The sequence below is a fragment of the Trachurus japonicus genome, chromosome 17, assembly GCF_045865225.1.
Source record: "Trachurus japonicus isolate A0001 chromosome 17, Traja_1.0".
Lineage (NCBI taxonomy): Eukaryota > Metazoa > Chordata > Actinopteri > Carangiformes > Carangidae > Trachurus > Trachurus japonicus.
Window position 1 is genome coordinate 35,762,771 of NC_140923.1, and position 26,113 is coordinate 35,788,883.

General features: G+C 42.2%; 2 protein-coding genes across 4 annotated transcripts in view; both read left to right on the plus strand.

Moving 5' to 3' along the window:
* Positions 1-1,989: 1,989 nt before the first annotated feature.
* Positions 1,990-4,554, plus strand: ticam1 (TIR domain containing adaptor molecule 1). Its single transcript, XM_085805681.1, has 2 exons — positions 1,990-2,283; positions 2,417-4,554. Exon 2 carries the CDS (start codon positions 2,536-2,538, stop codon positions 4,315-4,317), a length of 1,782 nt encoding a protein of 593 aa, XP_085661807.1. The 5' UTR covers positions 1,990-2,283; positions 2,417-2,535; the 3' UTR covers positions 4,318-4,554.
* Positions 4,555-6,762: 2,208 nt separating this feature from the next.
* camsap2b (calmodulin regulated spectrin-associated protein family, member 2b) overlaps positions 6,763-26,113 on the plus strand; it is a 33,468-nt gene continuing 14,117 nt past the window's right edge. For 2 of the 3 annotated variants that reach the window (XM_085805682.1, XM_085805683.1), the window contains exons 1-4: positions 6,763-7,477; positions 11,514-11,773; positions 20,361-20,540; positions 21,662-21,745. In XM_085805682.1, the coding sequence (XP_085661808.1) occupies positions 7,339-7,477; positions 11,514-11,773; positions 20,361-20,540; positions 21,662-21,745 (663 nt within the window). In that variant the 5' untranslated portion in view covers positions 6,763-7,338. Of the gene's footprint in view, positions 7,478-11,513; positions 11,774-20,360; positions 20,541-21,661; positions 21,746-25,328; positions 25,362-26,113 lie in introns of all 3 variants that reach the window. The other variant, XM_085805684.1, reaches the window with a different exon arrangement.

A 26,113-nucleotide genomic window follows, 5' to 3' on the forward strand; every position in this document is an offset into this window, starting at 1 on the left:
GGAGAGCGTGTCTCTCGTTAAAACAAGTGACCTCAATAAAGATGGACGTTTGGCAGTGCGTTATGTAACTGACTCAGGATGATCCTGAGGCTGTGTGGATGTGTGTGTTGTTTTTGTGCTCTCATGTTTGGGGCAGAAAATATGCACTTATTCTTTGAATGTGTGTGTGTGTGTAAGAGGGGTAAACAAGGGCATAAACAGTGGGAGAGTTTTTAGAGGAAAATTTATGTGCATATCATCCTTAGTTAGGGACTGTATGAAAATTATTGTGGTGGGGAGAGACATGAATCTTACATTGAAACTAACTCTTTTATTAATATTTTCTTTGGAGCCTTATAGTAGGACCCATGTTAGATTGCGTGCCCCAATCAAAAGCTATCTAACTGTTCATTAAAGTTTCTTTAAGGAACAGTAGCCAATGCAGATAGTGTGTGGTGTCAGCCTGCTGATACTGGCCTACCACCAGATACACTGTGACCTGTGTCAGGGCAGCAACCAGGTCACCTTCAAGCAACATTACGTGTTTTGTGCTTGAAGGAAAATTGGAGATTTATTTTGTTGATATTTGCTGAAAGGCAAAGTCAGATTCATTTTATTTCTACTGTGCTGTTTTTACTTCTGCAGCTGCAGCAGAGCCCCTTAATGAGGAGCAAGCTGTCCCCATGCAGCCAACAGGAAAAACGCCCGAACAGCGTCAATAGCCGTAGACAACGCCGAAATGTCTTTTTGAAAAAGTCGACAAGATGCAATTGAGTGATGCTATGCAAATAAACCTCCACATATCATTCCTACAAAATGTGCCGACAGATTTTCTGCAGTCTGCTTCTCGGGTGGTTAGAACTGGCTCCCTGGGGCGTGATATATGGCAGGAGCCACAACTTCAATGCAAAAAATAAGTTTAGATTTTCCAAGATCCTGATATAATTTTTAGTAACACTGGAGAGAAATCCATTCCTTGTTTTTAAGTTATCAAAGCAGGTTAATGGAAATGCACCTAATGAATGTCCCAGAGCAGTGAAACTTTTTCAGCACAGACTCTTGAGGTATGAAAAATGCTATTGAACTTTATCCCTAGTCATATAACACTATTTAGATACGCAAGTACATGAAAGTAGGCCAAAATCAAGTGTGAAATCTAGTGAAACAAAAGAACAACTCTCAGTGAAAAAGTCAAAAACTGCCCCTGTAGCAAAGAGAAAACTTACAAAGCTGTCTTCCGTTTTCTGACCATCCCCTAATAATGTTCATAGAGTCTCTGGTGGTGTGCTGTTGACTGTAGATGGGGTTATGTTTAAAACAACAGCGCTGTGGTCCTGGTGGCATGTGCTGGGCCTATATGCTGAATAGTGATACTTTATTCTATAAGGAAACATACATACCATTCTTACAATTGTCATATTTCAGGAAGGCATAGAAACCACACTTCATATAGAGTTACTGTAATTCTTCAGAAGTGGTCGCACAGTAAACATATCACGCTGCACACAGCCTTAAGAACAGAGAGGCTCTCTGTCTGCACTATAGTGAGGGATCTGATCTTGGCTTGCACTCTGCCTGGTGTGACCCCACCCCTGGTAAATACAGGGTTAGAGGTTTCCTCCGTGGATAAAAATACACTTGCCTCTCAGCAGAGAGGGAGAAAAGCCAGAATTCCTCTAACTGATTTCTCCTCCCTCTCTCTCTCTCTCTCTCTCTCTCTCTCCCTGAGCCTATTGTGCAAAGGGAGTTAAAGACTTCCACTCTTGTCACAAGTCTTTTTTTTTTCCAGTGGATTTTAATACTGTGAGATGTTTAAACATATAAAAGTTGATATAATGAGCAAAAAAGGAAGTTATGAAGGTGAAGGTTTGCATGAGGAAAAACCTCTCTCAGGCATGGTACTATTTATTTGGTCATGTGGATTGCTATGGCTTTTCCAGACATGAATGCTTCTTCCTGTTCTTGTCTTTTGTCCCTCGTGTGCTTCCGTACTTCACATCTTGTGACATCATCATTATGCTGTGCAAAAGCTGGCAGAGGCCTAGAGCTTCCACAGGTACGGTAACTGATTAACTTGATTCAAAAAGTTTGCCAAGACACATTGCAGCTACTGTTGGGGCGATCGGCTGGATTTCAAATGTGCACCGAGAGTTTCCTGTTGAGATAATAGAGTTTTCTACCAGTTAAACTGAACTGGAAAAGAAACTTGTGACTTCCTTTTTCAAGTTGGAGGACTAAAGTTGTTGTTATGGCACCTGGAGCTCCACACCAGTGAGAGATTCTCAAGTTCAACTCTCCTCTAAGGTTGGTCTTATCTTGTCATTGTCATTTGACGTAGTTCATTTCATGTGAGCCACTACTTCTTCAGCATGCAGTCAAACTACAAAAAAATGATTATGTTACGATTTCTGAGGCTTGTTGTTTTCATCTTTTTAAGGACATGAAAATGACCAGGAAATTGTGCGCCTCGCCCAAGTTTTTCAAGCAGTGAGGAGAAAAATGTTGGAAAGTCACATGTGGTTCTTGTAAAATGCTGGAGGTGAAGCACAACCGAAAATGACTCACGAGGGACAACAAAATCCAGGGACGGGACTGAGAGACGTCTTTGACATATTAGCTGAGGAGCCTCAGGAGCGATTGTTAAGCCTGACAATCCAGTTGGGTGAGTCTCCTGAAGATCATATCATACACGCCCTGTGTCTGATCATTCTCCATAAAGAGGCACAGGCCATAGACAAGCTCCAGATGTTGAAGGACAACTACCTTGCTAACCATCTGGCTGAAAATTGGCAAATGAGTGGAGGTAAATTAGAGGATTTCCGAGTTCGTTGTGGACATTTTGAAGAGTTTACAGGAGAATCTTTGGCATCTTTGGCTCGTATTTTTAAACTTTTGAATGAGCGGAGGCTGTGTGAGCCAAATCAGAGAAATCTGGCGTATCAGAGAGCCCTCTCCACTGACGGACGAAAAACAGGCAGTTGTGAGGATCTGGAATATGATCAGCTCAGAGAAGAAGCTAAAGTTGTCTGCGGGCCTGAGTTTGAGGAGTTGATGTGCTCCCCCAGAGACCTCAAATCAGGGCCTTACCACAGTTCTCACATAGGCCTAAATGAAGAAAACTCAACTTTAAAAATTGCCAATAAGTCAGACAGTGCTTATAGTCTTCCCAGCCCTCTGCAAGCAAGTGCCTCAATCAACTCGTACCCCACTCATCTAGAGATCAGTATACCTCCGACAATGTCTTTCCAAGGCGACAAAGTAACTCCAGAAACATCAGACAAGTCCAACATTTGTAGCCTCCCTGCCCCTGGGCAACCACAATCGTCTGAGGAGGATCAGCCTAAATCCAATGAAGCTGCTCAGCCTGAAGTGAAGAAAGTCTCAACGATGGATGCAGCAGAGGCACCAGAGGCAGATACCCGGAAGTCCGACCATCATATCAGTCAGAATGAGACTCCAAACCAAACAACCAAGCCAATCACTGGACTTCAATTTTCAACAAACGCTGCAACAAACATGTATTTACCTGAGGTTCTCAATCCAAATTCAACATGTGAATGTAAAGGTGCAGAAGCAGAAGAAGAGGCGACATTTTATGCATTTGTTATCCTGCACGCACCAGAGGATGAAGCTATGGCCGAGAGCCTGAAAGACAAAATTGAAGCAGTTTCTGGTTGTACTGGTGCAACTTTCTATGAGGACTTTGACATCCCTGGAAAGAGCACTCTGAGGAGTGTGGAGGACGCGATCAACAATTCAGCCTTTACTCTCCTGCTGTTTACCCGCAACTTCAACACTAAGTTGGTGGAGGTGAAGACGGACACTGCCCTTGTCAACTCCATCAACAAGAAACACAAGCACAACACTGTTGTCCCCCTGATGCCACGGGAAAACTGCCTTCCCAAAGATGGCCTGCCTATGATCCTACGGACAATAAATCCACTAGATGAGAGCAGGAACTTTGAGAAGAAAATAAAAAAGTTCTTGTCTCCGGCAATTATTCAAAAGCAAAAGAGAATCTGGACTGAGGGACAAAAGGTGCAACGTCAGATAGAGAAACACGACACCCTAAAGCAGTTGAATGAGAGTAAAAAACAGCTGATCGAAGAGTGTTTAAAAACAGATATACAGATGAGAGAGAACCTGAACCTGTTACTGAGACAAAATCTCATCCTCGGTCAACCACAACAAGGTGGCGGTGCCGCTATGGCCGGGTGGCCACCGCAGCAACATGGAAACATTCATATTGATAATGCTAATTATGTCATAATTGGTAATGACTCTAGGATGAATGTTGATCACAGAGGAGACACAGACAAAGATGAAGATGGGCTATGAACTTCCAGGTGAAAGTTTTTTAAATGACATTTTCTGGGGTAATATTTTTTGGCAAAGTTAAAGGAAATAATGTGTTCAAGGCAACAAAGAAATGTCAGAGCTGTAACAAACACAATGAACCTGCTTGAAGTGAAATAATTTGTCAAGACACTGTAATTATAAGGTGTATGGAGCTGAACAGGGACGAGCTAGATGAGTATTTGTTGTAATGGTTGAGCACTGCCATCTACTGACAGACTTGTGATAAACACCTTCGGACCTTTTCAGCTGTATGAACCCAACACGGGCACTAGGGTGCAATGCTGTAACATGTTCCTCAGTGCTCCTCTCTGCCCTTAACAGTATATTCCAAATGAATCACCCATTAGTATTACTGTTCTGGTAGATTAATAAAATCTAAATTTCAATGAGTGCCATTTTCCTTTAAATTGTTCAGAACAGAGTGTGCAGATTTGAGTCGCTGTGTGGGGGTATAACAGAATCAGAATACTTTATTAATCCCCAAGGGGAAATTTCTTTTCTTTTTTTTTTTACGTCAGCAGTTTTGGTCATACACAGTTTAAAACTATAAAATATAATAATTTGTATCTGACCTATGATTTTTTTTTTTTTTTTTACTTTTATATACCATCTCATTTTCGGCCTTGTCACTGACGACACTCTTTTCATGCCTGTGGTTACAGAGGACGACAGCAGCAAACAGCATCTGTGAGACGTAGATATCACTGGATGCCAATGAAAGTACTTGATAAACTCAGATTCATGCTTCATTTAGGACCTACCCAGTACCCACACACTGGGTCTTTATCTCTGCCATGGGTTTGCCAGGTTGCTCTTAATGGTACAAACAAGGAGCAGTGGAACAAACTTACAGTGTCTATTTATATTTTTGGTGTCTGGTTTCTTCTTTTCGTGGTTCATGTTTTTAATGTTAGTATCTACACTTTTTGGACTTTTCTATCAGACTCAAGTGATTTGCTGATGTACGTCTGCAATAAAAAGTAAAACCCAGATGTATGTTTCCTATTCCGTCTTCTCAAATTCTTTTACTGTTTATTTTGGCTTCAGCCATTTGTAAGAAATAATGAAACCTTCATTGGAGCAACGTTCACACTGAAAACATTTAATTCTGAATAACTATTGCACAATAAAATGTTTTTAAGGTAAAGTGTTGAAATTATAACTGATGATAAAGGTGTGATACCATTAGGGCCTTTGAATCTAAGCAATAGCAATGTGTCATGTTAATCCAGCCCTTCACGTTTCAACCTTCCTCGTCTACAGTTTGTGTTTCACCTTCACACAAACAAAAACACAAACAGACAGGATGTGATGTTTCCAGCTATTTTCAACCAGGAGCTTCAGGCAGGGTGCATGGTGACTGCCAGGGAAATTCATCAAATCAAAAAATGTCACTGTGAGGTGAAAACCTTTCATAGCATCTGCATAATAAAATATCTGACCAGATTATTTCCATGGCCTCATGAGACAATCTCACAATTTACTGTTGTCACACTTGTCTGACACTGGGCAAACTTCAAGTTTATAATAAGACCACCATAGCATCACCAGAGACCTTTACTTTTCTCCTCTAAACAGACAGATTTGTATCACAAAGACAAATCTCACTGTAATGCTTTCATCTCTTAGTGCATCACTCTTGTTTGACAGATGCACCACACATTGTGCAACATGTAGGCTAAGTCTTGGGCTGTAAATCATCCAGGCTGGCAATTATTGACTCTTGCTAATGGTGTGTACAGACAAAATTCAATCCTAACCACTTCAGCTGGACTGTTAAAGCACATGAGCAAGCCGCTGCTGCATGTTAGGGTCTGTCAATGTGATGATCAAGTTTTACAAAAAGACATTTTGGATCATGTAAAAATTAACCATCAGGCTTCAATTTGGAAACACAAGAGCTCGACCAGAGACTTTATTTTCAGTAATAGAGATGTGTCTATAAAAGTTGCATCAAATACATATTACACTACTGTTTCGTCATTTTGTAAATTTGATTTCAGTTAGTTTGATTATTTAATTCCAATATCATACAATAGACTGCACTTCTGGGAATTTGAGAACTGTTGGTGTAATTTATCAGTATTTTAAATGAATCACATCTTTTGTGAGAATAAATAAATGATACAATGATGTCTTTGCAATTAGCTATGCTGTCATTTGAATCAATATGTAACAATTGATATAGCTACAGAAGAAGGCTACTGACTGTAGTGTGTGAGTGTGTGTGCAGCATGAAGGCTGTACTAGTTATCAGGCTGCTGCAGAGACTCACACAACTATTTCTCCACTTCTCCGTGGAAACACCATTAGGGGATTTGGTCAGTCAGTTGACTCCACCTTTGGTTTGTATTATATTATTATACACTGTGGTAACTCCTATCAGGACTGAATAGACTGGGTGGGTGTTTCGCGCATGCGCTCTGCGCCCCTATCCTCCGATCAGTGCGGCAGGAAAAACGCAGAGGAGACGCCGCAAAGAGAGAGAGAGAGAGAGAGAGAGAGAGAGAGAGAAAACAGTTAGAAAAGAAAAAAGAAGACCAACATGGACACTAACAGGGTCTGTGGTTCGTGTGTGAGACTGAGCTCCAGTGTCGGACTGTAGCCTCCTTTCCTCTGGCGCACAGCTGCTCCGTTATGTCGGCCAGCCTGAGGAGAATAATGTCAGGGAATGGGAGAAATCTTCAGAAATCCTGTTTCTAAACTGCGCCGGGTTTAAGGACACCACAGAGAGGAAAAACACACACAAGGACATTTAAAGCTGAGGATGGTGCTCATGTAGCAGAGGAGAGGAGGAACTCGTCGTGCTCTACAACATCAGGCCACGCACAAAGTTTTTTTTCCTGGTTTTTTTTTTTAAGGAGAAGGGGGAAATTTTTTGCTGCATTGAATTCCTCTGGACGGGATGTCATCCGCAGTCAGGAGGAGTTCCTCTGGCTGACTGCTCCTCCGAAGCTGCAGTGAAGCGGGATCCCTCCTGACTCGGTAAAGCCGTCAAAGATGGGAGATGCGGCAGATGACAGAGGGATGAGACAGACCTTCATCGTCCCTGCCATCAAGAGCTTCGATCACTACGACTTCACCAGGGCCAAGATATCGTGCAGCCTGACGTGGCTGGTGGCCAAGGCTTTCGGCTCGGGTAGGTGGCGCCTCCCGATCGTTTTCATTTCATGGATAAGATTAGTGTCGGGGGAAACCTTGTTAAGATAATCATCTAACATTGTGTGGTGATAGAATCATAATAATAATGCCATGTTGTGTTGGGGCGGCTTTACAAGTAGGGACTATTTTGTAAACAACAGCCTCCAATCAGACTCCAATTAAACTACTTAGCCTACTCACTAGTGTCCCTCCCTTGGTGTAAAAATAGAAATGTTCAATCTCTCTCCTAAGGCATCACATGACTCATCAGTGGTCACCAAAAATCTATACAGTGAGACATTTAAAAATGATGTAAACGACATTTCTATTTGATTGAATGTGGTTTTATTATTTACATGACAGCTCCTATCTGTAGGTTATGGGCTATGTAATCCACCTCAGTAGTGTTCATGTCACAGGATTATTGGTTTAACCTGTTGCTTGCCTAATGCTTATTATTCCCCCACTGCAGAAGTCAGGCCAAACCTATTATGTAACCAAAGATCTTTACTGACAGCCTTGACGGTTTCAGCAGACAAGGACTTAACTTCGGAGTAGCATCTTGATTGTAAGACTACAGCGAAACATTAGACAAACACAGATGTTCATTCACACCCTTCAAAACAATAATAAACATACTGTACTGTAAGAAAAAAAGGGATGATGGCTAAAAACAGTGGCCTCAACGATGCACTATTCAGAAACTATTCTCAGATGAAACAAGAGTAGGCTACAGTACTGTATGTGGCATTTTGCCTGAAAAATGACAGTGAATTGCTTATAGATGCTGATTCATTGACTCATTGATTGTTCCTTTTAGCTTTAGTTAGATTATTCCTCTAAAATGTAATTGGCAGCGATTTGTATGTCACTGATTTGTCTCTGTAGTGACTTCATGTATACTATATCCCATAGCTGTCTCCTGTCCTCATCCTGGTCTGGAAGCAGCCTGGCCCTCAGACACACTGAGTAAATCCAGACTGCTTGAGTCCAGAGGTTTACTCCAGCTCCTAATGAATTGATTTAACAGCTTCTCCTCCGTGGAGTCAATGAGTGGCCATTACACAGACAGACAACCCTGGAACCAGAGAGAGATCAAAAGAAGAGACCTGTGTATCGCAGCCATTGAGTCGACAGTGTGAGTCAAAACAAGCTGCAATGTGTAATACGGTAACACATGAGAGAGCCAGGCTTGGTTCTCTCTGTTAGCTCACTGCTGCCGTCTTGTTTTTTCCCCCTCTCCATCCCTCCGGTGACACAGTTTCAGCTCCCAGCACCGCCTAGGACTGTGGCCCAATTCATAACCAGTCCTCAGAGCTTTTGTTTGGCCTAGTTCGGACGAATGAGCGATGGTTTGAACCTGGTGTTGCTCAGATGTAACGACTTCAGCAGCATCAGGAAGTTTGCACTGAAACTTTAGAGAGATGCAGTTGCATATGCACAAAAGGAGGTCAAATAGAAATTAGGTAAACAACTCCCCCAAATACCTGCTGCTTTTAAAGACATGGAGCGATAGTAGGCTACATGAGCTAGAAAGAGTGGGAGAGTGCATCTGTGTGTTTTGTGAGTGGGTGTGGGATGGATGTCAGAGCTCAGCTTTACTGTCTCCTCACTTTTGACCTGATGTGGCTCTGTCGTATGAACTCACAACACAGTGGCAGCGGAGAATCAACAAAGGTCACCTCCGATTTTTACAAAAGCTTGAACTGAATCAGTGTGTGAACAGTTTTGATTTTTATACATTTCTCTGCCGGGGCTAATGTGATGGTTGGTGGTTACAGTCACTGGTTGGCAGTTTACCTCAGCGTCAGCACATTTGTTGTTATATACCGAATGTTATGTATAACCGAAAATAACACTGGACTTAATAGGATGTTTGATAAATTACATGTTGGCCAGTTTTACTTTAAATTGATCAAAGTTATCAAGATAAGTGATAATTTATTGTCTGTATCATCTACATACACCAAAAAATACAAACGGCCACACAGTCTTGTATTGTGACGCCAGATCATGAACTATTTTGGTCCAAGTCTGGATCAAGTGATCATGCCTGCGGTACAAGTTTGGCTAGTTTTTAATTAGCCCAAGAAAGCCAATTACCCTGAGATTGAAAAAAAAAAAACCCAGCAGGCACATTCAAGTCAGCAGTGTGGGAACGTTTTTGGTTATCAGTCTCCTTCCCTGAAGTGAAAAGGGATCTTTGGTGTTTTGATCAGCTGACAGCTGTACAGTGGTTTTCATGGTGGTGTTGCTCAGTGTTGTATGTGCTGCAGTGTGTTCTTCTAACTACAGCACATGGGCTGGAGTGTGGTAGAGGAGATAAACACTGGTCGAATTTGCCACGTACCATCAAGTAGCAGATTCTGAGATCTTCTCTACAATGTGTAAAGTGTCCTTGAGCAAGACACTGAACCCTAAATGATTTCAAATAAGAGGGAGATTGGCACTTTTTCAATTGAGGACTGAACCTACACCATGTCCTAACAGTAATCAGCTAATAATCTCATGTGTGTCAGAACTTTCTGTTCGATCTACTAGATAACTAACTGTGTTTTTTCTTCCAAAGAGCAGTTAACCAGCAGAGATAAACACACTGCTGACCGTGAGGTTGTGTATGCTGAGCTGTGATCCCGGGGGTCTCCATGGGAGCAGTCTTCTCTGTGCCTGGACTTCCTGTGGCAGCTACTTCCTGTCTGTTTCCTCTTTGATGGCCAACACAAAGGAGAGGGTTTTCACTTGACAAGGCAGATTTTCACATACTCGACAAAAAACCTGCTCTCCGTGCTTTTCCGATGATTTTATTATCATCTAAGGTCATCTGACGAAACACGTAAAAAAAATGTTCCGATGAAAATGCGACACATGCCTTTATCTTGTATCGTTGAGAGTAGTCTCTGAGTGATTGCTTTCGAAAGAGTTTGTGGACTGAAACTAAACATTTCTCACAAAAATACCACAATTGCTCTCGTGCTCTGCTTTAGTCGTCAGATTTGTATTGTCATTGGCTGAATTCTGACTAAACTTTAACCGTAGTCACTGGAAACTGCTGGCGTTTGATCACAACTTTAATGGATGTTTTTGTTCTGACCTGACTGAGCTTTACATTTTTCATTTTATTATGTTGTAATGTTGAACTGCTTTGGTTCTATTTACGGGGACTGGAGAACAGACGGCTGTACCTTTAAGACAGGTTCCCTTTAGTGTCCTTTGTTTCCCTCAGTGTGATTCAGAGAGGAAATGACCCCACACACCAGGAATACACACTCATACTGGAGTACACAGCGTTTTAAAAGTGTGTCACCTCGCACACACACACACACACACACGCACATTCCTAAACAAGGACTTTGTCTGGCATGAGGTGCATAGATACGCTATGTATGTAACTCAATTGCAGACTGGTGACTAGTACAGTTAAACCCTGAGTCACCACATGTGGTTAACAACAACATACAGTAGTATGATGAAGAGCATGAATGAGTCCTGGAGGTGAAGCTGTGTGTGTTTTTCTGTCCAGCTATTTTCTCCAAATCAGATTTACAGGCTGAGGTAACAGGATTAGAAGCTGCTCCACACTCTCTAACATACACTTCCACCAACACACACACGCACTATGGTGAACTTGACACACACACGCACTGGGGCTTTATATCTGTCCTGTTTGGATCTGCAGTAGCATAAGAATCAACAAACACACCCGTGACAGTGATCTGTGTGTATTTGTGACAGTGATAACTTCCTCTCAGCTCTGACTAAACTTGGAGCTCCTCTGTGTCTTCCAATTTCCTCTCAGTGATGATGTTGCGGAGGTTTTGTTGTGTGCACTATTCTGTCTTGGTGTGTGTGTGTGACATGGGCAAACTCCCTGTGCGCCCGTACATAGAGGCCACAATACAGGGAAGCCACAGCAACAACAACAAAGGGCATTTAAAATATAGAAAAGAATAGCAGCAAAGCTTATTTTTGTCTCAGCAGCGATAGCAATAGAGGACAAAACCAACTCTAACCTATTTTCTTCTTCTTCTTCTCAGATGCCGTACCAGAGGAGCTGGTTGAGCCTTTCTACAGGGACCAGTACAACCAGGAGCACCTGAAGCCCCCGGTGGCCTGCCTGCTCCAGTCCGCCGAGCTCTACTGCCGGGCGGGCAGCCTCATCCTCCGCAGCGATGCCGTCAAACCGTTACTGGGACACAACGCCGTCATCCAGGCGCTGGCCCAGAAAGGCCTGTACGTCACTGACCAGGACCGACTGGTCACAGAGAGAGACCTGACCAGCACTCCTATACACATGGTGAGTGGAGACCCTAACCCTAACCCGACACAGTGCAGAACTGCTGCTTTTACATGTAAGGTTCAAGCTAATTTATGTTTTTGTATGCCTGAGCTTCAGCATTTAGTCCTGTGCTTTTTCTGCCTTTTTATACTGCAGATACTAGATTTACTCATTCACACTTAGAAACGCATATAGTAGTAACCATAGAGACATGATGTGTGAGATAATAAATTTAGATCTCAGTCTGTTCGTTTGCAAAATACAGTATGTATGCACAGATTGCAAAGAAACCAGAGCTAAAGCTAAGATTTATTGAAGTTATTGACGAAAAATTTCAACAAACTTCACATTGTTTGATTCATCCAACAAACAGTTCAAAACCAAAAACAAAGCATTAAATTTGCAGCAAAGCAGTAAATCTTCTTAGGATCGTAGAAGCTGGAACCATGAAAATGTTTGGCTTTTTAAGAAGCTTGATTAATGACTACAATCAATTATTGAAATTGTTGTCAAACAATTCTCCGTCAGACAATTTGGTGAATCATGTCAGCACCAGGAGAACAGTGGATTTTTCCTCTGTGCTTTGCTGTGTTTTGCTCTCATGGGGGAAAAGTGTGTTATATGATAGTGTGTTTGTGTCAGCGTGTGTGTGCGTGTTTGTGCGTGTGTGCGCCGCTCCATGTGTCCTACTGTTAGACTGTTCGCCAAGATATGTCCTGTTGAGAGAATAACAACCGCTAATGACGGGTTTCCTATAGCAACCCATTACTCAGTGTTCGGCCTCTGTGTCATTAGAAGGCACAGGGCGAACATGTCTTAGCTCATAGCACCAAGAAATGTTCTCGTAGCACGCTGTCAGGTCCACAACAATATGGAAGAACATAACAAGGTTGTGTCATTATAGATTATTCTATTACATGATGAGCCCTTCAGTCCATAAGATGTCAAAAAATAGTGTAAATTACCCATAATAAGTCCTGACATTAGTCAGATCAGCTGCCTAAAACCCAAATTTATTCACTTTACGTTCATATTCAGATGAGACAAGCAGCAAATCCTCACGTTTGAGAGACGGCAAGAAGGTGATTTGTTGATTTTCTTTCAACTTAAGTCATTTCCCAACTGCCAGTGATCCTGTTGATTGGCTAATTGATTAATTGGCTAATTCATTCGGTGCTACATCATAGCACTGTGACATTTTACTGGATGAGAGGAGAGCGTTTTTAGTTATGGAAGGAGGGGGGAGTCTGTGGCAGACATGCTGGTGAGCGCACACATGGCTGGAGACGGGGCACTTCTGCTGACGCCAAAAGGTGTCTGCAATGCAGTGCACCACCCCCCACACACACACACACACACACACCCTGCTCTCCCTCTCTTTTCTTTCCTCCAGTCTCTTGTCTCTCTCTATCCTTTCTCAACCTTTGTTCTTCCTCTATTTCTCCTTCTCTCCTCCTGTCATAGTCTTTCTTTTTACACCCTCTCTGCTCCGCCTCGGTCTCATCCAAATCTATCTCTGTGGATTTAATGAGCCCAGACCATTGTTATCTCCTGAATATTTAATTGAAGCTTAAGCACATTTTATCAAACCCGCCTGTGCCCACACATCACATCTCTTAAAGAGTTGCTGTATTTTATTTGCCCCATGCTTGTGCTCTTCTCCTTTCACATCTCCGGGAGGTAATTGGAAGTCAGTACTCAAGGGCATCTTAATGTGTGTGGTTGATTTTCCTCACTGCATCTTTCATTGATTAGGGATGTCATGAAGGTGGGAGTGATGGGCGGAGATTTGATGCTGCGCTTAATGATCCTGTGTCCTTTCACACGTGTGAAAGTGAACGTGTACACCAGGTGATTTAGTGGACAGTTTTAGTGGTGATGGTGTTAACCAGACAAATTGAGCCTATAACTCACTGGCTCCCTAAGAATACTGACCTTCATTTGTGTAGCACACCGTCAGGCTGTTTGTTAATCTGTCCATCCTCACGCGTGAGTCTCTGTAAAGTCATTAGATTGGTGCTGCATAGTGTGTGTGTGTGTGTGTGTGTGTTTTTGTGTGTTCGTGTGCGTTTGTGGACTCAGCAGAATCACTTCAGTCATGCTTAAGTTCAGACTTTTCATTTTGGGTTATGGTATATCTGCAGAGAAAATGATGACCTCATGGTTTTCCTAATACTGTGCAACAGAATAACTCATGTCAAGGAGGAGGAGGAGGAGGAGGAGGAGTGTGGCAGTCTGTCAGAGAGTGAATGGATATAGAGGGAAAAAAGAAGAAGGGAAAAGCTGGGAGGATGGAGTTTAGGGGCTGATTTTTGGCTGTTATCCAGGAGGAAGCAGGAAAGTAGAGCAAAAGGGAGGAAAGTGTGAGCGTGGAAGAGAACGAATAGAAAGGGGAAGACGGGGAGAAGCTGTCATGGAGTGGGAGGGAAAGATATAGATCAGGGGAAGGGTGAGGTATTGCCTTTTTGGCGGGCGTGAGGACATGTGTGTGCCAGAGAACGAGTGGAAAAGGCCCACTGTTAACATGGCCATCTGGAAAAAGAGGGAAGAGAAGGGGGAGGAGAGGAGAGGAGAGGAGAGGAGAGGAGAGGAGAGGAGAGGAGAGGAGAGGAGAGGAGAGGAGAGGAGAGGAGAGGAGAGGAGAGGAGAGGAGAAAGACGTGATGTTCACTACTGCAGCACTGTGGAGGGTGGGGTCTCGCAGAGAATCAAAGCACGTCTGGTGCACCCACCCGCCCCCACCCCTCCATTACTCCTTCTTCAAACACACACACATGAACACACACACCTCCAAAGTACTGTTGGAGCTCCAGCAGCGGTGTGACCTACAGTATGCGTGTCCCTAGCTTCACTTTCCTCCTTTTTCCCTTCGGCTGGCTCACCGCTCTGCCCTCGATGTGTAGAAACACAGGGACGGAGCAGCGACAGCGGTAATTGAATTTGCCTGCAGAGGGGTGTGAACCTGCATCTAAATGCCCTTCTGGTGGATTCGGTCGAACAGAATGGATGTGTGTGTGTGTGTGTGTGTGTGAGAAAGATGGCAAAGGAAAATCATTGTGTTTTTTTGTTTTTTTTTGCACCACAACTGTCAAAACACACACACAAACTGTTTCTTTTATATCTATAAGGGCACAACATGGCAAGCATTTGTATTATTTAGCCACATCATATTGTATCCATAGTTACCTACTATTGTCCATAACACTGATGCTACCTATGTTTTGTGCAAAAAAAAAAAACGTGAAAAATGAAGTTAAAAAAAAAACACACACACACACACACATCAAAAAGAGCCAGTCGTGCAGTAAAAACGGTGATGTTGCTCAGATGTGGGTCATTTCGGAGTGTGTACCTGTGGCGGATGGACACACACTTGTGATGTTTGCGGTGGAAGACGTTACTTTGATTATCTGTTTGTTCAGCTGTGTTGTACTTTTCCTATGGATGTCTTTGATCAAGGGCACACACACAATGCACACTTGCACAGACACACTTAAGTACACACATGCAGCCATTGTAGGGCACTGAGAATGAATACTGATGCTCCAGTTAGGTGGCAGGCGTGAATGTACTGCAGCTCCTTACAGCCCTTTATGACCAGTGTCTGCCATTTCCACAGCCTTATAAGGCGTGTCTGTCACCGTGAGTGGTTTAGAGTTGCTTCACACACGTGCACACAGACGAGCGCACGCACGCACACACATGAGAGAGTTCTTTGTGAAGGGATAATAGACAGCACATGGCTTTTAAATCCATGCTGTAGTGTCAACAGTAGTGTTTTTTTTCCAGTGGATATTAGAGCAGTCTGTAGATATGTAAGCAACGGCTCCATTTACAGTCTGTCTGTCTCGCTCTCACACTCATATGCACAGAGACAGTTGTGTTAGCCTTCAATAAAAATGTCCCATAATGAAACAGTGCAATAATGACACAATGACACAGACTGCAGACATGTAGAAATAGTTTCTTTTCACTCAGGGACTATAAGAAAATTACTGGAGTAGGGGAGAATTACATTTTTTCTGTTTTAAAAATGCAAGTGCATCATTTTTGCAGAGTTAGCAGACGTTTAAGACTGAAACAAGCTCTGCGTTAAAATAACCAAATTAATGTATTATTATTAGTATTTTATCCTTCATCCCAGTGACTGTAGGATAAACAGTAGAGATCTGCCCTTCATGTCACACCCTAATCTTCCAGGAATGAGCCAAGATGACGTTTTGTTGCTTTGCAGCAAAAGTTGAGCCTGGTTCAACGTTCTTGTCTGACGACCCTGTGTGTTTTTGCCTGAGCCAGATTGCCCCTATACAGGTGAATGATGGCATCGCTTCTTTCAGGCAGCGTCAAAGGTGGTCTGAACGCGGCCATAGATAACACATATCTGTGTAACTCCATAAAGAATGGAGGTGGAAGGGGCGTCGTGTGGCGCAGTTAGAGCAGGCGCCCCATATAGGCTACAGTCCTGGTTTGAATCCTGCATTGGGGTTTACTGTATATCATTCCCCCTTTCTCTATACTATACTATCCAATGAAGGTAAAAATGCCCAAAAAATATACTTAAAAAAAAGAATAGAGGTGGAAGCACCTCAAAATCTCCCCCCAATAAAAATAACAGATATAGTTTTACAAGGGGGGTTACTGTGACTTTTATACTCTACACAGTTACTTCTATTATGCCATTAATAGTATCACTGTTAGAGTCCTAGCCTCAACCTTTTGACTTATTTTTACTGAAGGCAAAGCAAAAAGAAATAATATAATACTCTCCCTGTTTTTTCACCTCTCCCCCACCTCTAATGACTTTCACACAGTGAATCTACAGTACAAAACATATTCTTCAATGATGGCAACAAAGCAGGACACCTAAAATGTGTTTTCCCCATGTTTAAATTCAGATTTTCACTCTCCAAAACTGCTAATGAACAATAAATGAACACAGTGATCAGTCTTACTTCATTACCCAGATATCTGAATGCACTCGTACGCATGTGCACACCTCCACAAGCCTCTTAACTACGTTGAAGATTTAGCAGTTTTATGCAAATGAGTTCAGAAAATCTTCAATCACAAAAAAAGCTCAGTGGCTTTTCATGAAAATCATGTTTTCTGGATCCCCAACTCCAGGCTAAGCTACTTGGCCCCACGCTCTCTCTCTCTCTCTCTGCCCCCCCCCTCCCCCCCCCTCTCCATCAGTTGTTCCAGCTGTCAGCCAGACTGGCTACTGTACCTCTGGAGGAGAAGGTACGCAATGTGAAATATCTGACAATATCCTGAAGATGCTGGAATTCAAAACAGTGTCTGCAGACGGTTTGATTGAAAGTTCAATATCAGGCTCGTGTGTTCAAGCAGCTATTCAAACAATCCTGTTTACACATGTAATACACTACAGATTCAGTATCATCACCTGGGCTGGTGTAGTTCTCATGTACAGTTCTTGTTTACTGATTGATTGATCAACAGAGTATTAATGATCATCAGTTTTGACAGTTGATATGCTATTTCATAACCTGATATAATTATGAAATAGCAGCATAAGTGCTGATAAACATAACACACTCATCAACCATCTAAATGTATACAGTAAGTGCAGCATAAATGTTCATATTAGTTTGTTATCCATTTACTTACACCTTATAAATGATCTTATGAACCACTGATATCTCCTAAATAACTAGTTTGTAATAGATATGATACTTAACATATAAAAGCTGAATCCATCATTTATAAAGTATGAAAATACGATCATTAAACACATTAAAGATGAGCTTATTAATCAAGAGTTAAACATTTATGTTTATAAATTACATAGTAATTAATATCAATGTAGAAATAAGTGCTTATTTAAACTTTTACTCAGTTGGGTAATTCGAGGGGTTAGAACCAAAAGGGCGTAAGTGACATTTTGGGCGAAAATGAGTTCTATATATCAAAAGAAAGGTCTTGATGAGCTCTATCCAATGATGCCAAAAGGACCCATCTGAGATCAAACTGTATTGAATAAAGCAACAAAACAATAAAGACCTAACTCAAAAATGTGAGTAATGTTTGGAGCCAGAAATGGCTGAGAAAACTGCAGACATGGAACTGTCTGAGGCAGAAAAGATTTTGATGAATATTATGAAACAAACTGATGAATCCTATATTAAAGAAGTTAAAGATGAGTCAGAGTTGTTTTTGAATGTATGCCCTCACAAGAGTGATTACAGTAAGACAGAATCATGCCTTGAGAGCCTTACTGGAGTCATCCCTATGTTCCCTGGCTCCTATGTACCTGTTATGTGTGTGACTGGGCAACATAGAACCCTTTCATAGAAAAAGGGTCCTATGTTCCCCGCTTTTCCTCAAAAAGACCAGGGCAACATGCCATTTTTTGTCCCATACCTGCAGTGGAGTTGTGACTTTGCAGATTTTTGCCTATTTTTGAGTGAGAAGTTGAGTTGTGACTTTGAGTGAGAAGTGTAATTGTCCCATTGGTTGGGTTTAGGCAATAAAGACAGGAGTTGGTTAAGTTTAATACAGTAAAAAGACCAGGTAGAGGCTAGACAGGCCAGATAGATGGATAGAGTCCAGATAAGTAGAGAGAGTCCATCGACCAGCAACAGCGGGGAACATAGGACCCTTTTAAAATAATTAATGAATGAGTTACATGACAATTAATTACTTATTCAAATGTTAATTATTGAATCAGTTCAATGCATTGTTCAGCAGATACGCCCAATATGTCCTAGAAGACTTGGAAATGTTTGGTGCCAAAAAGGCGTATGTGACGTTTTTGACATATTTTTTTGATTTTAAAATGTTTAAGAACATGTTCATTGTGTTAATATGTCATAAGTTTATTACATAAATACTCATTCATATAAGCATGTCTGTGGTTGCAATGTTGTGGTTTAAGGTTAATGAATACAGTTGATTGAAGTCTGGTCAAAATTTTGTTTTGCCTCTCCTGTAAAGTTTGTCAAATGTCACTTACGCCCTTTTGGTTCTAAGCCCTCGTTATGTAAATTAGTGACATCACGTGACGTATGAGCAACAGCCACAGTTCCTCTGTACAAGTTGTCTGTTTAGTCTGGCAGAGGAGCATGTGGTGCTGACACCGAGCACCAGGACCAGTGCAGAGTTGCAGCGCTGGCTCTGCTGTTTGGCTCCTCTGGGAAACACTTGGTCACATTGGCTGTTTCCCTCTGTGGTTATGAATAGACAACTGTGCTTGACAGTACCGACTCTGGTGGGGCATGTTCTCACCGCTTGTTTGTGTCTGCTGGTTTGGGTCACCTGCATCATGGAACACCTGACTTTATATGTTTGTTCAGTCAGGTTGGACACGTACATAGATGCTTAAGTAAGCAGATGTAAGCACACACACACAAGCACACACACACACTGAAAATGTTTTTAAGTGGACCTGTGGTGTGGCAGGAAAGGGAAGGGGAGGTCTGTTGGTCTGACCGGCCTGGAAAGGCCAGGAGAATGTCAAGCTTTATGTAGGTGTTGATGTCTAGAAAAACCATTCACATTAAGTGAATGACTGGTTCAGGCAATTGTGCTTGTGCTCTATAACAGTGACTGTTATGTAGCAGTTTAACATGGTAAGGTGGTTTTGTATATTTTGAGGCTAGACAGATGTGAGAGACAGTGATCAGAAGCTTTTGATTTTCTAAAGATAAACTTAATAAGACTCCCTGCTGTCCACACAAACCTCCTCAGCTGACATCACAAGACAGAGTTAGGAGACTGATGATAGATTTAGTGTAGACACAGGCCTGCCTCATACCACACTCAGACCCAGCAGATGTTAGTGTAGTGTTTCTTAGTACCTTTATTTTATTGCAAATAAGAAAAAATGAAGGAAGATGTGCCTCCATGGAGAGATACTGACACTGCAGTGTTTCCCTTCTGCAAAATGCAGTGTACTGTAACCCAATATAAAAAAAATATTTCAACAGCATCCTTTGCATTGATGAAATAATGACATACAACTGATGTTGCTTTCATTTTTGCAACAAAATCGTCCTTGTCTGTGTTTTACTCTTGTTCATGGCTCTGTTTTCAAGTTGTGTTGCAGGCAGTGGGAGTGAAAACATTGACAATATATTGTTTTCTATAAGTCTATTTCTACTGGAAAGATGTGAAACAGCATTTATCTAGAGTTTTCTAGTTTGTGTCAGTTACATGCACAAGAGACCCAGCTGGCACCGCCCAATGCCTTATTAAATTATATTTAATCAGTGTTATCAAATCATAAGTTGATGCGGCTACAAACGCCTTTTGAAGCTGCGGTAATACTTGCACATCTTCTCTCTTTTCTAGAGAGCAAAGCTTCTGATGGTTCCAGTGTTCATTTTTTGTTGAATGAAAACAGCTGTTTGAGCAAACTTGGACAACTCTGCTCTTCAAAAAATGCCCAGAAACTTTGTACCAGTTGAGCAGCCATTATGATGTTTGCACAAGCACAGAGAAGCAGGTGGAATATAAAATAAAGGCTTTTATTTTCAGTTTGTTGCTTCAATGGAAAAATGGAAAAACAGAGCAGTATAAGGAAATCTGTAGATCTGCTTTTGGATTCACCTTTTTTTTAACACTAGTGTTTCTTTGTGTTTCTACAGAGTTCCCACCTGGCGCTCATAGACACCCTGATGATGGCGTACACAGTGGAGATGGTGAGTGTGGAGAGGGTGATGTCCTGCATCAACAGGTACTCCTCGGCTGAACCCTCGCACAGTGACGGACACGTCCAGGAGCTGCCTTATGACACAGACGATGCAATCACCACCTGGATTAACAAGGTACACACACACACACACACAGAGAAGCGCATTCACGTGTACACAAAACCAGAAAGACATCAGTCTCTCTCTTCACAGTGGATAAGAAGTGTACACATCCTTGAGCCCTTTACAATGGCGGATTATTATCCGACACACGGTTCTTTGTTTTACTCTGGATATGAAAGACATAGGAGGTGCAGGGAGAGTGTTTGAGCTCATCTCCCCCACTGCTCCTTCAAATACGGTCTTGATATATTAGAAAGGGAACTTGATGAAGAACTGTCCCCAACCACATGTAATCATGTCGGAGAGATTAGCGAAAGATGCCTGACTCAACACACAGCCCAACCTTTTCTGGTGTCCTAAATCAGGATTTGAAGTCAGACCTCAAGTGGGCTGTGAGCTTTAAGAGGGCAGAGGCTAAATCTCTGTGATTGCATCTTTAGTTTATTTCACCGTCTTACAGATTATTTAGTCGCTTTGACTCGACCTTGCAGAAGATTCGAAGGGAATCTTGATTCAAAATCTTTCTCTCTCTTTCCCTGTTTTACGTTACAAAAAATGACACAAACCCCAGAGTGGCATGAATTAATCCTTTAAACATTGAGACACTGCTAATTCTCGTCAATGAAGAAGCCCAAGTGTGTCCTGCTCAGTTTTACAACGAGACAGTGGGTTACACATGTAGGATTAATTTATAGATACCTATAAAAACATCACATGTAGTACTGTGTGTAGTTTTAAGACATGGCACGACAGAGCCGGGATTGGCCCTGGTAACCTGAGGCAAACATGTTGCATCACTGTTGTTTACACAGACCCTTTGAAGACAGAAGAGCAGTAATTGTAAAAAAGAGGGGTGGGCTTTTAAAGAAATAAATAGCCATTGAAGTTCTTTTTACATAGCGCTTGAGTCGAAAGTCAGCTGAGTGCTGTAGCCTATATTGCGTTACAGAAATATTTAGCATCAGTCGTTAATGGGCATGTGAGGTCTGAAATGTTTTTTTCTTTGATGTTTGGAGCCTCTTGTGCCCATGGTCAAGTTTCTCTCTCCAACACAAACTCACCATTCAGCCCCTGTCCAGCAAATACTTATGTGAAATTTGACCCCCCCCCCCCTCTCTCTCTCTATCTCCCAGGTGAACGAACACCTGAGGGACATCCTTGTGGAGGAGCAGAAGCTGAGAGAGGCTTCCTTTCAGGAGTCAAACACAACACACAAAGTAAGAACACAAACATACACACTAATAGGAACCTTCCCCTTTGCCACTGTCGCCATGTGCTTGCTTTGTAAATAATATCGTAAAGAAATTGTACATATCCCAAAACTATTCCATGAAGACAAGCTAGCAATGACAACAGAGGCAAAACAGGCCTTGTGTTTCTGATTTGCTTTTGTTTTATGTCTCATTTTCTGCTTCTCATTTTTGACTTCACCCCCGGTCTGTTTTTGATTATGTATTTGTTGAAATATTCCCTGCTTTTACTCAAAGGCGTGAGCATGTCAGCTTCCACGCAAAACACATGTAGATAGGTACACATGATATGTAGACACACACATCGAGTGCAGTGCACAGTGCTCTGTAAATCTAAGGAACAGATGAGCTCAGTCTCTGACCAGCTGCAGAGAAATGTTGGCAAGAGTCGCAACACTGCTGTTAGAGAAGACAAAAAAATGTGAAGGGTGGAGGAGGAGAGAAAGGGAGTCAGACAGAGAGGGAGAGAGAGAAGAAAAGTGAGGAGGGACAATCAGAGAGAGAGAGAGAGAGAGAGAGAGAGAGAAATGACACCAGAGGACGACGTGGAGACGGACACTCAGGAACTTTGTCAGCTGTGGCAAAACAAAGTCAGAGAGAGACAGAGGCAGTGTTGTCATCCTGCAGGCCTCGTGGTTATGTAAGGTCTGTGTGACACAACGAGTCAGTCTACTGGGACAAACACACAGCAGTGAGCTACCATCCTCCTCCACTCACTTAACCATGAAGCTACAGCACACTGACGCTGCCTTATCAGGTCACGACCTCCCCGGCTGCGCGTCGGTGCTCTGCAACACTGACAAAAGGGCAAAGGTTAAAAATTTGAAAAAGAAATATTATCTTACTGAGAGTGTGTGTACACAGGCAAATAAGAAACTCAAACTTTTCAGTACCAACTCAAAGAGGTAAACACTGATTCAACCTCTTGATTAATCTGCATGTGTAATAGCCGAGAGCCATAATGGTCATAGAGTAAACCTGCGTGATTTCAAAGATAGCATGTACTGAACATAGAGTAGACACTGTGCTTTGGGCTAAATGCTAACAAATTTCACTGTTATTTATCATTTTAAGTCCTTAGCATTTAGTTTAAAGTTCAAAGACTTTGAGCTACATTAAGCATTTAGCTCAAAGTGGAATTGAGCTACATAACAATATTCATTGTTAGTATTTAGCACATTGCATTATTAGCATTGTTAGCAAAATAGTTGTAAAAATTAAGAACAATGCTACCATGTTCATGGTTAGCAGGTTTACCTTTTTAGTCAGGCAAGTTAGTGGGCTAACCTTTGCCAATTAGCGCTAAACACTTAAGTTTAAATTAGTTTCAAGTATTTGGCACCAAAGGAAATATCTGGGGACAGCAGGATTTATCTTCTGGGGAAAGTGAATGTTGGTATAAAAATTCAAAGCAATCCATCACATAGGGACAGATATTACTGCATAGGCCTAGCTACAGCAAATTTCATGACAATTCATCGACTCATAACTGTGCACATGAACCTCAGGCTGGTGCCATAGAAAAGTTACGGGATCAGTCATTTGGCTTTAGCCTGTGAGTATCTTGAAAATCCCTGGCAATCCATTCTGTAGTTGTTCAGATATTTGAGTCTAAGACCAAAACGATGGACCGGCATTGTTATCCACAGAGCCATGCCACGACTGAAAGCAGGCATTATCACAGTATTAGATTAAACTGTTGACATTCAACAGGTTGTAAACTGGCTGTGAGTGTTGTCTCTGTTCTCTCACAGAGCAAAATAAACTTGCTCTTCAAAGAGCTGCAAGACGTCATGAGCGGCCAAATCAGTTTAGAAGCAGCTTTTATCTGATGAGGGAGTTTCTTTGGCAAATCTTCTCCCGCTTATTGTCTGTTTTTATGTCAGTATAGTGAGAGAGATCACTGCCTACAGCGGTCATTGTGTAAGCTGATAGGGCACGGTTATGACCTGTCCCGCATTGACTCACATATAGAAACTCCGGCTTTTGTCAACAAGTTACAACAAGGAAAGAGGAGAGTCTTTTAAAGAATGTACGACCAGTGTCAGTCAGCTGCTTTCCTACTCCATGCTCCATCACACAGCTCCCTGTCTGTATTATCAACTTTAACAGAAGTCTATTCACTGAGGACGACATACTCAGGCGAGGTGATTTCACACATACACACACACACTGATGGCTGAGCACAAGACACTTCTCAGTAAATTTTGTCTATTCCGGGATGGCGTGAAAGATCTTCAACTGTAGTCTTATGACTGAAGTGTTCAGCATTTTTGTGTGTGTTGTCAATACTGTGTAAATGTTCACGCTTAACATACTGTAGTGGAAAGTCCAGTTTATGTTTGTACATTTGATTACTTTTATCAGTCAAGCTTAGTTGTGGTAGAATTAGTTAAGACAAGAGTCCAAGACGTGAGCAATGACAGAGTGAGTTTGGCTTAATCATGCTTTTTTTCTCATGAACTAATTGTAAATTATAGCAAGAAAAAATCTGTCTGTTGCACATAATTGTAAACGTGTTTAAAAGAAACATCCTGAGAGGTCAAATCAGCATTTTGCATGATTTATTTATATTTTATCATGATAGCAAAATTTGGTTGGCAACGTTGGTTTGTCAGTCCAACACCTGGGTCCATCTATCTTAAAGCAGAAGTAAGTGGTCCGGTCGTTTTCGCTAATGCTGCGTTCCAGGCAGGCTTTTGAAATCGTAAATTACAGCTTCAAGTCACAACTTACGACTTTGTAGCGTTTCAGGCAACCCACTCGTGTTTTTCCGACCTGTTTTACCGGTGAAAGTCACTATAACGGCCACTCGTAACTTCCGACCGGTGAACTCGTACCAGATCGAACTGGTACCACTTCACGGTCGGAAAAATACGAGTTTCCTTGAACGCACCATAACAGTCCTCGTCGCTACGTCACCACATTCACGGCGTTCCTTGGCTGCACACACAGCCCTGCATGCCGTTCTCTCTCCTCATTGGATAAAAACTGTAGGATACGAGAAATGTTTTCTCCTCGGCTCAGAGCAGAGCAGAGGGACTGAGAGACCCGTGTTTCAGTCCAAACACTCTATGTAAGTGATTGCTGTCGGAAGATATAACTATTTAAGACTTATATTAACACAAATATATCACTTACTTCTGCTTTAAGTTTTGTACAGACAGTCATGCTCCCTTGAGGATGAATCCTGCTGACTCTGGTGATTGGTCTGTTCATGTTTGATTATGAGGGACCTCTGTGTACAGTTCAGGTGCTTTACTATTAGCTATATAACCAGGCAGGTTTAATTGCCTTTCCCTGAAGAGGGAAATCTCAATTTTATTTAGGTGGGACTGACATTTTAATTCCTTCCTACATTATAGTTTTAGAGATCTATCTCTCAGTAAACCTCATCACTGATCATTTCTTCTGGATTGATGATTATTAGTTCTGTGATAATAGGGGAGTTGTCCCTCAGTTGAAGTAGTGACACATGTTTCCCCCTGCTGTTGGGCTAATGCCTCTCCCACTCTCTCCTGTTGTTGTCCAATGGTCATCCACCATCAAGTCTCCTAGCAAATGGTACTGGAGACTGGTACCTGTAAGTCCATCCATTCTGGAGTACTCCTCCCCTTCATACATAACATGACAATCTACCCCCTCTCCATTTTAATCTCAAACCTGCAAGGACACACCTTTCCACCCCCGCCAACCCCAGTGCCCCTGTTTGTCATGCATGTGACCCTGTGCCCCCATCATGCATTGGTCAGACACCCCTCCCACCCTGTCCTGTGCCAACCTTGGTCCCCATCTTCTCTCTTAAGAGCGAGTAAAGTCTAGCACTAGCAGCATGATCTCACCAACGCAAGATTTTCCACTGAAAATCACATTTGATTCTCAAAACACAGCCCCAGTATTCCCATCTGCCTATTTTCTGGTTTGATTTGGTTATTTTGTTGTCTGCACTCTGCACTGGAAACAGTTTCTTTTCCCCCGATGCATGAGTTTAAATTGGCTGCAGTGAAACAAAAAACAGTAAAAGATGAAATGTGTGTTCATACAAACCAAATGGAACGAAGGGCAGCGTTTTGCTCCTCTGTGCACAAACTGAGAGGCTGTCAGCGAGCGAAAGTTGCTGTGATTGACGCTTTCATCATATCTGTTGTAAAATGCAGACGAGACATCGCTCTTCTGTGTTTATGGGCAAACCGGGAGCACTGATGCCCTGAGGACATATAGAGTAGCGTTGTCTCTGTGGTTTTTACAGGCCCCGAGAGACGAATAGAGCACCTGCACACAGGAAGGATGCACTAACACATGTTATTATTAAACTGTGAATCACTGCCATTGTCT